The 13,245-nt window shown below is 37.4% G+C and overlaps 1 protein-coding gene across 1 annotated transcript in view; it reads right to left on the bottom strand.

Moving 5' to 3' along the window:
• Positions 1 to 13,245, bottom strand: part of CFTR (CF transmembrane conductance regulator) — a 144,135-nt gene that overhangs the window by 20,517 nt on the left and 110,373 nt on the right. The window contains exon 22 of the mRNA XM_041002151.1: positions 4,572 to 4,823. Within this exon, the coding sequence (XP_040858085.1) occupies positions 4,572 to 4,823 (252 nt within the window). The remainder of the gene's footprint in view (positions 1 to 4,571; positions 4,824 to 13,245) is intronic.

Genomic DNA, 13,245 nt, shown 5'->3' on the forward strand with positions numbered 1-13,245 from the left:
AATATAGTGGTTTAAGGAATTTGTGAATATACTCAAGCCAGAAGCAGGGACCAATCACTTTGACACAAACAAAATTAACAATATGTCTAAAATTTTAGTTACTGGCCCTAAAAAATTAGGCAAGTATCACTTTCAAGCCTGCCAATCAATCAAGAATATCCGCATGGACCTATCTGTGCCCAGAGAAGGTCAGTGGAGCCAAGCCCTTCCCACACCTCAGTGAATAAGCAGATTGTCAAGTAAAATTCTTACGTACACTGAGACCAGCAGGAAGCAAACCTGAGAGACCAAATGGTAATTAAGGAAAAACAAAACAAAACGAAAATAATTTCTCCTTGTTACAAAAAAACTAAAAAGCACACATAGCATTGAAAGTGTGAATACATTCATTCCTGAGGAAGTCAGGTGGTACACACAGCCCACAGAGAACCCTGACTGGGTACTGAGTTCACCTCACATCTCAGCATCCCAGCAAGGTGCTCTGGATGGGTAGGACCTTCCACAGTCAGTCACTGACCTCTCATAGACTGACACGCAGACACTGAATTAGTAACCTTTCCTTACATCATTTCTCTTGTGATGTTTTGGCCTCTCTACAATATAGTGACCATGCGGTCTCTCTTACTATTTTTTTTTTCAACTCGCACTTGAAAACCACACCTATTGGTGGCCTATGATATGATGTTTCTATACATGTATATACAGAATGTATACAAGGGGTCTTAAAAAGTTCATGGAAAAGATTATGAAAAAAATACTAAAAGAAACTTACCTTTTAATTCCAATTTCTATGAACTATTAAAACCATTTTTATGACATTCAAATGAAGGTAGGCAAATCTAGCTCCTCAAACATTTATTATTTCTTTATGTTGAAACTACTCAAAATCCTTTACTTTTAGCTATTCACACCATCTATTGCTTTTCTAAGATTTATTTTATTTCGGAGAGTCAGATGTACAGAGAGAAATAGAGACAGAAAAGTTTTCTGTCCACTATTTCAGTCCCCAAGTAGCCAAAATGGCCAGAGCTGAGCTGATCTGCAACCAGGAGCCAGGATCTTCCTCCAAGTCTCCCATGCAGGTGTAGAGTCCCAAGGCTTTGGGCCATCTTTACTGTTTTCCCAAGCCACAAGCAGAGGGCTGGAAGGGAAATGGAGCAGCTGGGATATGAACCAGTGCCCATGTGAGATCCTGGCATGTACAAGGTGAGGACTTTAGCCATCAGGTTACCACACCAAGCCCCACACCATCTATTGTGAAGGATAATTCAGTGCTGCAATTCAGCACTTAAAAAAAAATCACATAGTTAAATTTCTAGGTGGTTTCTCTCAATGTCCATACTTAGCACAAACCTGCAACAGCTTTTGAACAAGAACCAATATATGGATCACCACAAATGTCCTTGCTTATATAGCATCCCATACACAATGACAATAATAATAATGACCTACTAAACACTTATTAGGTGTCTGACAATAAAAAGGCCTTTGGGGTAAGTTAGTAACAACATTAGCAATGGAAGATCTCTTCCTCTCTCCCTCTATCTTGCACTTGCTCTTTCTTTTTTAAAATATTTAAGACAACATCAATGACAATACTGACATTTCTGATGTTAAAGATTGTGCTCCTTTCACAAGCGTTTGCTCTTTGCAATAACAGAAAATCAGGTCACCAAAAGCTGCACACAATACCTTGTTGATTTCAGAGTACAAAGGATAACCAGGGAAGACTTATTTTCTCCTTCATTATTGCTTATGCTAATGTTAATAATGAACTTCATTCAGGGCAGCATAATCTATCTTATTTTCCATTTGATTCTCATTACTTGGCACACTTGCTGACTTATACAAGAGGGACAGGCAGATGGAGGAAGAATGAATGAGTGAACGAATGAACGAATGAACAAACACACCAAGTTTACTGAACCAATAGTCAATACTGCAACTCTTTCTTTAAAAATCTTGTGGAATTTCATACCCATATTTTCATTTCTGAATTAGCTCATGTTACACAAACCTATTTACTAGTTTTGTACAAGTCAGTTGGATGTGCATAAAGGTGAGGTATGAAGAAAAAGAAAGGGAAGTTATATTGGGAAATGATTTGATCTAAGTTGTACCAACACTTTTTGGTAAAAATAGGTTCAGGGCTAAATCCTGCATCATTGGTCAAAGTTTTAATGAGCAAGATAAATGCCCATGATCCCTTTCCTCCACAAGCAAATGCTGTAATTTTTTGAGAATTCAATCTTGATGTTGGGATTAGTCAGTATGGAGAGGCATCTTTTTAAAGTTTTCAGACTGATACGGTTTCTTTGTATCAGTGAACTTTTGGTAATTCACTATGTCAGACAGGTTTTGCAATTGCAAAGGATCTCATTGGTTTGTACCTGACAAAGCCTTTTTGTTTATACAATTGGCACAGATAATTCTTTTCCAGGATTTGCTTTTCCAGGCTTCTCAGTGATCTATTTAAAATGCTAAAGTACTCCCCACAAATAAGCTCTTTAGACACATCTTGATTCCAAGTCGGTGTTTTCTAGTAACTTCAATTTTCCTCCTGTCTGAGAATTTTGGATCAAGATAAGTCAAAATATGCAGGGAGTTAAACAGTGCTAAGTGTAGTACTAGTTGTACTTGCAGTGTACCATGAATAGAACAACTCCAAGACATTCCTCTCAGTGTGTTACTTGCCATTCTAATGTTGTAACAGATAGAAATCTATTGTAATTGTTTGTCGCATCCTTGTACTCTGGCTGTCAAGTCAAGGGAAATTTAGATCCACAAGGTGACTATAATTATTCACAAATCTCTGCTTATTACTTAAAAACAAAAGTCCTGAGAATTTACAGTACACAAACCCAGTATGAGTTACTGAATGAGTCAGCTACTTCATATCAACGTTTGTCAGGATAGAAAATAAGACATATTTAACACACCAATAGGATTTATATGCCTGTGCCGATATGATCTGAATCATTGGAATTATGACTTATTTCTGGCATCTCAGTATTTTGAAGGAGCCACAAATGGAGAAGCCAGCTATGTTCATCCAAAATAATACTCCTTGAAGGAATGATTATCTAAATACTACAACATATGCAAAATACATATCTGAAAAATTTTGGTAAATCCAGGTTTATCATAAAAAAAGATACTCCAAATTAAAACCCCAAACTGCATATTGAGAAGAAAAACAAAGGAAATAAGGAAAAGATACAGTTGAAATAATATAATTAAAACTAAAATCAGATCAGTGGAGAAAACTGACAGAAACAAAAGCTGGTTCACTGAAAACATCAATAAAATAAATGTCGCTAATCTAGGTAACAATACAAAAAGAAAGAACATTAATTACTAAAATCAATACAGAATCAGGGTGCGTCTCTAGAGAGCCCGTGGATATTAAATGGTAATGAAAGAATCTACAAAAAATTCTGTTCACAAATTTTATAATCTAGATAAAATGGACCAATTTCTTAAAATACATGTATGGTAAAACCCAAATAAGCTGATTCATCTTATATCTATTAAGTTGAATCAGTAATTAAGACCTTTCAAATTAAAAAGTTCCAGATCAGAGAGTTTACTGGCTGAATTTCACAAAAGATTTAAGGTAGGAAATGCCTCACTTTTCTGCAACCTCTTCCTCAATATTTTTCATGAACATAGCTGTTAAAATTCTCAGCAAAACTTCGGCAAACTTAACAATGTATAATAATAACTGTATGCTACAACCATGTGAGATAGATCTCATGCAAATATGGTTGACTCAGCAAATAAAAGGCAGTAAATGTAACATACCAATCATTACAATAGGTGAATGCAGCAAAGCATCTGACATAACCCAAGATGTACAAAGGATAAAACTTTTGCCATCCTAAGATTAAAAGGCAACTTCCTCAGTTTGATTAAGGTGGGTTGATGAGGATGCAATCCCATTATAAGAGCACTGAATGCCCAAATTAAACTACAGCTTCAAGGCAATCATAATAAAAATTCCAGCAAGTCTTTTCGAGGATGTCTACAAACTATTCAATTTGCAAGAGGGAAAAGACACACATTGTCAACCTAATACTGAAAGAGAACGAAGGCAGAGACCCGATTCTCCTGACCTCTGAAAGACTTAAGAATTGACTTAACAGCTTGAAGTACCAGGCTACCTTCTGTTGGAAAACATTTTCAGTTTCCCAACTCATAGACTGAAGATTCTGTCTCTCCTTCTCTCTGTATATTTGACTTTGCAATAAAATAAATAAATATCTTAAAAATCTTAAATATTTTCTACTGGGGGTTTAATAGCTTATTTAACTAATAACTTAGCAAATGATGAGATTTCCTGCAATATAATCACACTGGAAAACGCACCTATTATTTAATTTCAGGACTCCACAAATTAAATTTTGTGTGAAAACTAGTAACTCTATATAATAACTCGAAAGATGAATGTTCAATATTGATCCTACTCAACAAGAGCTGTGTTTCAAATGAATTTTATTCTGTTGCTTTAGGCTACTGGACGTCACTTACTGAACACAGGTTTAACAAAGCAAGCAATGTGGAAATCTCACCCTCTGGCCAGGACTTATTGAGAAAGAAATGTTCTCTAGTATGGCGTTTCCACTGTCTATATATTTTGCTGTGAGATCTTTGACAACCATTTGGCCCCCGGAGGGCCAGATGTCATCTTTCTTCACAAATTGATTCTCAATAATTGTAACTTTTGAGAGCTGGCAGTTCTTGGATGATTTGATAGACTTGGTAGGTTTAGCTTCTTCAGTTGGCATGTCAATAAACTTAAAGACTCGACTCACAGACCGCATCTGAAATGAAAATAATAACACTTTGTTTTTGTTTAAGAATGCAGATAATGTCATAAATAATTTGATGTCTCTTAAAAAAAATAAGATGTGACGCAGGTTACTCATCACTCAGCTGTCAGTTTTCAATGAACTAACAGGAAATAATTGGGTATAATTAAGAGCTTAACCACAGAGAATTAACCAGAACTTACATGAATAGGCTCTGAATGGACCTGTTTATTTTTGTGATCACTTAATTCTCAGTTGCGCAAGCCACACATAAACAACCAATCCATTCTCAAGAGAATAGATGATGTCAAAGGGAAGTGTTTTTTTTTTCTACAACAAGCAGAACTGTACAATGCTGTATATTATAATAAAACCACACCTCAAAAATCACTGCCAAGTATTCCTGCCTTTTTCTTGAACTACTTTAACAACTATCAACAATTCTTTGTGTCAACTGGGTGGACTTTTGACATGTAGTGAAATTGAAACAAATTCACAATAATCTTCAAGTAAATTTAAGTCACTGACAAGCCTGTTTCTGCAGTTAAATAATTTTTATCTAAACTGCATAAATATTAATTTCCAGGGCTGAGGAACATGGGAATGCATATTATATTTGAAGTTAACCATGTAATGACCTTTTCAACCTGGGTATGTAGCACTTCATAATGAATATCTTTAACTTGCAGGGAAATAATTTCAACTATTTTAGGGGTGTTTAACTTATTATAACATCACACTTCACAGACTAATTATGATTCACTAGATCCAAATTGTGGTTTTTAATAATGGCTTTGTATATGTTAATTCCTCAATAAATATCTGGGCAGGTAATAAATGAATAAAGCAATGGACATATGGCTAAATACACATTATAAATGAGTAAAGATGAATAAAAATAGTGGATTTGGAAAGTCTGTACTCCTACAATTTCAGGTTTGACAGATACATGGAACCTGGAACCTTTGGTTCAGCTCTTCCCAGCTATGAGAAGCTGGGAGGAAAAAAGTGAAAGCTTAATAAACAGAATTTTTACTAGTGCTTTTTGAGTCCTAATAATAATTGTTGATGTTGGCATCATTCTGCCAAGAACTTAGCTAACCTTGTAATATTAATGTACTATCATCTATAGCTAAGGTTTAGGTTTTACAAATGATTCTTATGAAGAAAAAAGGCGGAGGGAATGTACTTGGGTACTTCCCCCTATCATTTCTGTTTTTCATTATCAAAAGCTAAAATAGAAAAAAAAATTCTTCATCTTTGTATGGAATGATTGCTGCACAGTTTAGGTGCATTTAAATTTTCTGATCTATCTTCAATATCAAGAATTCCAATTACAGTAATTCTAATTTTATTAGCCATTTTCAGCAGTGTCATTGATCAAGACAGCAAGTTGTGAAGTTCTTTCTTATTTCTAGTGATTCTATACTTCAGTTACCTTCATCTGGAAAATATCTTTGAATTATATATAATAAATCAAGATTCAAAGTCAAACCCATTGTTAATAAATTCAGAGTATTCAAAGCCCACACCCATTATAAATATCTTTAGAGGAGACAAAAGACTATAATCCCATAAGTAACATTTTAAATTCTGAATTATAACTGAATTTAAGGTGTTGCTAATTCTGATTCATGATTAATTTTCAATTAATTGTTCCCTTGAATTTCATTGTTTTTTATTTTTATATAGCTTTGCTAGTCTAGACATGGTCTGAAAGAGAAGTCAGAAATATCACTGAGCTGAAATTACCAGAGAAATAGCTAAGATGCTTTTGAAATAACTTACTGATTTATATTCAAAATAACTTACAAACTTTATAAAACTTGCTAAATCTTTGTAACTTTAAAAATTAAGACATTTCTGCATATAAATTCAGTGAGTAATTTTAAACTACTTTTTAAGTAATCTAAAATATCAATAAGGGCATTACATAATAATGTTATATAATTCACATGTTAATTCTTCCACATAATCAATATAATAAATATGGCTGTTTAAATGACTAAAATTACATGTTGGTTGTTTTTTCTTTATTTTACAGAACTTCTAACGTTAAATGTAAATCAAATACATCCAGTAAACCTAGAAAGCGAAACTTTGCCCAACTCACCATGTTTCTTACAGGATTCTTGCTTAAAAATGGCTCCAAATTAGAACATAATAGTTACCCACAGCATGATCAAATATCCCTGACGAAGAACACGTTATTTGATCTTAACAACAGTCACTCATCCATAACATATGGGAAGATGTTCCTTCAATTCAGTGAATCAGAACATTTTCTGACAGGAAGAGTAAGTAGGCAGTGCAGACACCTGTATCATGGTTAGTTTCACAACCAGTGATGTGGCTAGATCCTATAATGAATTACTAACCGGTCTTTTGTATCTCATGAGTTTTTTTGTTTAGATATTCTACCTCCAGACTGTGCAGCGAAATGCCACATTCTAGCTAGAGCAGAGAAGACAGACACTGCTCTCCAAGCTGCAAAAACTGGCTTCTGAAACTAAAAATTGGATATTTACAGTTTAAAACACTTGAGCCATCTGAATACTGGATTTATACTTCAAAAGTCAAAGCCCCAAAGAGTCAAAATATCTTGCCCTTGAAAAACGGCAGGCGAAGACAAACTCATAACTGAGGCACAGTGATGACCCTCATTTCACAATCTGATTCTAGGGAGGTTCCACATGAGTGGGAGAAATAAAAAGGCTGAAATGTCAGCTTGTCTAAAAGGAGACCTTGTCTTACAACCCAGGTTCTATCGTCCAGTAGATCTGTGGGATCTTAGAACACAGGAGGCCTGCACCTGAACTTCAAGATGAAGCTCATGGCATGCGTGAGAGCAGTAGAGCGAATAGTGACACAGCATGTCCAAGCACAGATGACTTGATATGGCTTCAACTTTCCCTGTAATTTCAGAGTGATTCCAATAGGAAGTCAAAGTAAGCCTTTTTGTTTTCTAGGGGCACAGTAGTAATGGAGAGACAGCTCAGAAACATGTTACTTCAGTCAGAACAGGGTGGCCAAAGAGTCCATCTACTTGGACCACACAGCTCTGGGTGTAACAGACATCAGTGCATCAGATATCAGGAGCAGGACCAGGGACAACATAGGGGCCAGACACTCCTTCCTCCCCTGATGTTGGTGTTCTGCAAATGGACCTGGCAAGATTGCTTCCTCCACTCTGAAGACACATTCAAAGAGGAAATAAATTCAACTACAGGGAAAGTAGAGTCCTACTGCTTTCACGTCTCATTTCTTAGCCAAAAATCCATGGCTGCTACCCAGTATAAAATCTAGGTTTTCTGGAATCCCAAGCTTAGGTAAGCTTTAGAAAAAAACAAATGCAACTTATGCATTTACTATTAAGAATAGGGCCTTCAAATGGGCTCATCTGAGTGAGAGAACCTAACACTTACGTCTCTTGGGCTTTAGGCTCAACCCATATTGCCTCTGACTGTAACCTTGTTCAAAGCATTTTTTGTTGCAGTCAAACAATGGAATATTCAAAGCTTTCCTCTCTCTCTCTCTCTCTCTACTGCTTCGCACCATGCAGTTATTTAATAAATCTTTGTTCACCATGAATGAATCCATTGTTCTGCCTCCCGTGTAGAAAGCAGAACCTGTGCAATGAGAATGACAGGTGCTGAGTGCATCAGCAGGGAGTCTAGGCTGCTCTTCTGCCCTCAGCTTCTCATCCTGAAAATACCTGTCGCTGTTTGGATAGGATGGAAGTTACAACATACCAACCTATTTTTAGTCTCATCTATTTGTTTTTATTGAGTGGTTTAAGCTCGCTTAATCCTTTCTCTCATTTAGAATGTTCACTATACATTTTCATGTGATAAGCAAAAAACCACTACACGTCACGGCATGGCTGCCTAGGTTGCACTGATGGAAATTCAGATTTGGCAATGATCGGAGTGGATTATAGCCTGGCAAGTTGCTTATTATCAGGCTTTCATTTCTTCTGCACTGAACAGGGTTACCCAAGGAGTGACAGGGCAGCCTTGTTTCGGTCAGAAAGTCTGCCCTTCTGACAGAAAAGTCTCCTTGCAGTAACTTCGAGTTTAGGTGCAAGTCCCTGTTAGGTTTTCAGAGTAAAAGGTGAAGCTAAAACGAAAAACCAGACACTGAAACATTAAACAAAATCTTCATTTGTCCAGAAGAAAATTGAACATAATAGATTTCATAAAACTCCAGAAAATTGAAATTTAGTCAAAATAAGGTACTTATTTGTCCTTATGAATTAACTGCTTCAACTTCTGGGTTTCATTATCCAGTGTTTTATGATCCTTAAATTCCCTTGAATACCTTAAGGAAAAGTCAATCTGTACAACTGAATCTCATTATCTTCATAAAAAGACTATTTAAAAATCACTAATCTAAGGAGAATGAAGTTTTTGGGGAAAGATTTGAGTCTGCCTAAACTTCTAAGGGATTCATTTAAATCAATTCATTTCTGTCAACAGAACAAAGTACTTGGTCCTGTTGACGTCTCCCATAGAGGTCCTAGTGACTCTTGCATAGTGACCAACACAGACCTGAGACCCAGGCCCGTGTCACAGATATTAGTAAACTCTTGTGGTCCAGCACATAGACTTCCGATGCACTGGTGGTGGAAACAGACTGTCTGCCCACTACAGATTCTTGAAAGTCTAGTCTAGCTTTCTGCTTTTGCTTATACTTCTAGACTACCTGAAAGTCTACCAAGCACCATGCTTCTGTAAATTATTCACAGCACAATGAGCTATTTTAGCTATGCTGAAAACTCCAACCCTTTAGGAAATTATTCTAGTTTGATTTATACACAGATGGTTCATGGGTGTAGAGAATGTTTGGATGACAGAAGTCTTGAGGCAGAGTCCATGAGAGGAAAATATGCCACAGAAATCATGAAATAGAAAGAGACCAATAAGGAAAAACCTCAATGGGTTCTCCCCATCAGAGTCTGACAGCTGAAAGTACTTTCAGTGTGGGAGGGTTAAGGATCCAGAGCCATGAAGAAAAGCCAGGCTCCTCCCATCAGGCTTCTTGTTGGTCATTGTATACTCAGTGACCAACTCTTTACTGGAACTGAAAATAAACACAGGCAGTAAAAGAACAAAGGAGAAAGAGAGGGAGTTTCTGTTGACAGAAAACTGTTTTCAGATTGCATCAATCTTTCAGTGACTTTCAGAAACCTCAGTAACTGGAATTTAAAAGTGAGCCCTGCAGACACATCATCTTCTCTGCTCATACTTGTGGCTTCCTTTCTCTCCCCTTAGGAACACACAGCTCAGTAGGGTGGATGCTGATTGGAAACAGCACTGGTCTTCCTGCTGCTTCACTTGGTGATTTAAGCCAGCAGGATAATATTCACACGCTCAGATCTTGCTGCGTTCACTCCGTGGCAGATACTCCAGAAATGACTCCAAGTGTCAACTGCCTCATTCAACAACATGTGAGTGTGAGCACTTTACCCAGCTGCCAGATGGACAGACGTCAAAAACATTTGAAACATCTCCTTGGGGCGTCTTTTCTAGCTCTTCATTCATATACATAAGTTGAACTCAAAATAGACATTGCTTTTGTGAGTTACTGTGCTTAAGTAGGTAAGAGAAAGAGAAACTTTACGAGAAACAATCACAGGCCTACAGTTAAATAAACAAATAAATAAGCAAACAAACTACGATGCAGCCTTACTAATTAAGGAGGCAAAAGATATAGGATCATAACTACAGCAACAACAATCCTAAGAAACCCCAGCTAGTTCTTGAAGTATGGAATTAGAAGGACTTAACATTTTACTTTTCATCTTATCTACAGAACAGAGATATACATGCACAATTTATGTTTTAAGGAGTAATTTAGAAATAACATTTTAGTGCCTGGCCTGGTAGCCTCACAGCTAAAAGTCCTTGCCTTGCAGGCACCAGGATTCCATATGAGCACCGGTTCTAATTCCAGTGGCCCTGCTTCCCATCCTGCTCCCTGCTTGTGGCCTGGGAAAGCAGTGCAGGAGAGCCCAAAGCCTTTGGACCTTGCACCCACGTAGGAGACTCTAAAGAGACTCTGGGCTCCTGGCTTTGGTTCAGTGCAGCTTTGGCCATTTTGGTTGCTTGGGGAGTGAATCATCGGATGGAAGATCTTCCTTTCTGTCTCTCCTCCTCTCTGTAATCTGACTTTCCAATAAAAATGAAATAAATTTTAAAAATAACATTTTAAAAACACAGATATATCAATTGAATTTACAAAAAATCCTTTCACATTGGGATTTTTTTCATAAAAAATTGTTACATGAGGCTATGATGCTTTTACTATTTTGATTGAGTATTTACTTATTTGAAAGGCAGCGATAGACAGAGAGAGAGAGAGAGAGGTCTGACACTCTCTAATATACTCCCCCAATGACCATAGTAAGCAGGGCTGTGCCAGACCGAAGCCAGAAGTCCAGAGCTTCCTCTAAGTCTCCTGTAAACACTCCGGGGCCCAAGCACTAGGCCCATCCTCTGCCACTTTCCCAGGCCATACGCAGGAAGCCTGATCAAAAGTGGAGTATCTGGGACTCAACCCAGTGCCACTATGGGATGGAGACCTAGCCCACTATGCCAACAGCCTCCCTTAAATTTTCTGTGATGACATATTAGAGTATTTGTATGTATTTATAAGATGACAATGTTATCTTTTTTTTTTCAGACCAGACAAACTGGTACACAAAATAGAAGTTTGTCCCATTTTAGGGTTCTCTGGAAACCTTGGGTATATTCTGCAGGGATTCTGAAATCGAATCCAACCTTTGAAATGTCAAGTTTACTGGTAGACATTTAGACATTTGACTCCTATGCTTTATCAACAAATAAACGTGTCAAGAGAGTAGGTAGTTGTAGCTTTTGAAAGATAAAAGTCTATACTAGAGATATGAATTCATCATTTTATCAAAAGTAAAAAGGTTTCTAATGCATGGGGTTAGATAACAACAGCTAGTAAGATGATGGAGTAAAGGATTCTGGACTGCAGCTGGTAACTAGAGATCCACAAGAGAAGGGAGTCCAGAAAAAAAGTCAGAAGGAATCAGGAGACAAGAGAAGGGCGTCTAATGATGGAAGCGAGCCAGAGAGTATCACGTGAAAGAGGATTTATTGACAGGTAGTACCCCTGAGCAACTGAGCAAAGAAGATACTGACAGGCAGTATGTCATCTTAGTGACATGTGTGTGATGAAAACGAAATTAAGGATGTTGTGGAAAGAAGGGGAAGAATAAATGGAAAACAACACTTTCCTAAGAAGTTTCACTGTGAATAGGTCGAACAAGCAAGGTGGTAGCTGGGGCCAATAAAGAGTATTTTATGATAGCACAAGAGGTCCCAAAAAGAAGGAAATAAGTTATTGATCTATACCTAGGAGCAAAGAGACATGGGCATGGCTAGGGGGATGTTTGAGGGAAGGATCTGTAAGCGGGGGCCTCTGGTAGGAAGAATTGGGGAAGTGAGGTTGCTTCTCTTTTTTTCTATTAAGTACATAGCAAACTCATTGCATGGGATAGAAAGCCTGGAGAATCTTAGAAGAAAGCTACTGCAGAAAAATCATAAGGGATTTATTAGGAAAATGCAATAAAAGGTTATTAGGTCATTTTGAGTGCCAGTATTGGAGACAGCCAATCCCAGACACAAATAATTCAATAACCTGGCTGTAAACAACACTAAGATGTGAAAGGAAAGACCCATTGCCATTCATAGTTCTGCTGAAATTCAACTGTGAAATTCAACTTTGCATTTAGGACTAAATGAGGTCAGACAGATAGATGTAATAATATTCCTTCCAAATCTGAAGATCTTTTTTTCTCAGTAACACTGCACAGAAAAACTCAAGAGTGCAAGTGAAAGAAAGTATGCTGTTGGAGGCTGACAGTATGGCCCATAGGCTAATCCTCCACCCTGTGGCACTAGTCTCATATTTGGGCTCTGATTCTAGTCCCAGCTGCTCTGCTCCACTTCCCATGAAGCTCCCTGTTTAGAGCCTGGGATAGTTGCCGAGGTTGGTTCAAGCCCTTGGGACCCTCCACCCACATGGGAGCCCTGGAAGAGGATTGGGGCTCACTGTTTCAAATCAGCTGAGTTCTGGCCATTGCAGCCATTTGGGGGGTTAACCAGCAGATGGAAGACCTTCTCTCTGTCTCTTCTTTGCTCTGTAAATCTGCCTTTAAAATAAAAGTAAAAATAAAAATAAACCCTATAAAAAAACACAAGTACCTCATTGACTCCATTTTTTACTAAGCCTTTCAGGTAACAACAGCCATAGCAAAGAACAATATGCTGAGGTTTTATTTCAGAACTTTCATGTTAATATCATAGGAGCATGAAATTAGGAGTACAGTTTATCCATCTACTCCCCTACTTTTAGTACAGGCCAAGTTGAAAATAAAAAGCTCACTGGATAACTTGAGCAA

This window comes from Ochotona curzoniae, unplaced genomic scaffold, assembly GCF_017591425.1.
Source record: "Ochotona curzoniae isolate NIBS_2020 unplaced genomic scaffold, NIBS_Ocur_1.0 scaffold_2476, whole genome shotgun sequence".
Taxonomy (NCBI): domain Eukaryota; kingdom Metazoa; phylum Chordata; class Mammalia; order Lagomorpha; family Ochotonidae; genus Ochotona; species Ochotona curzoniae.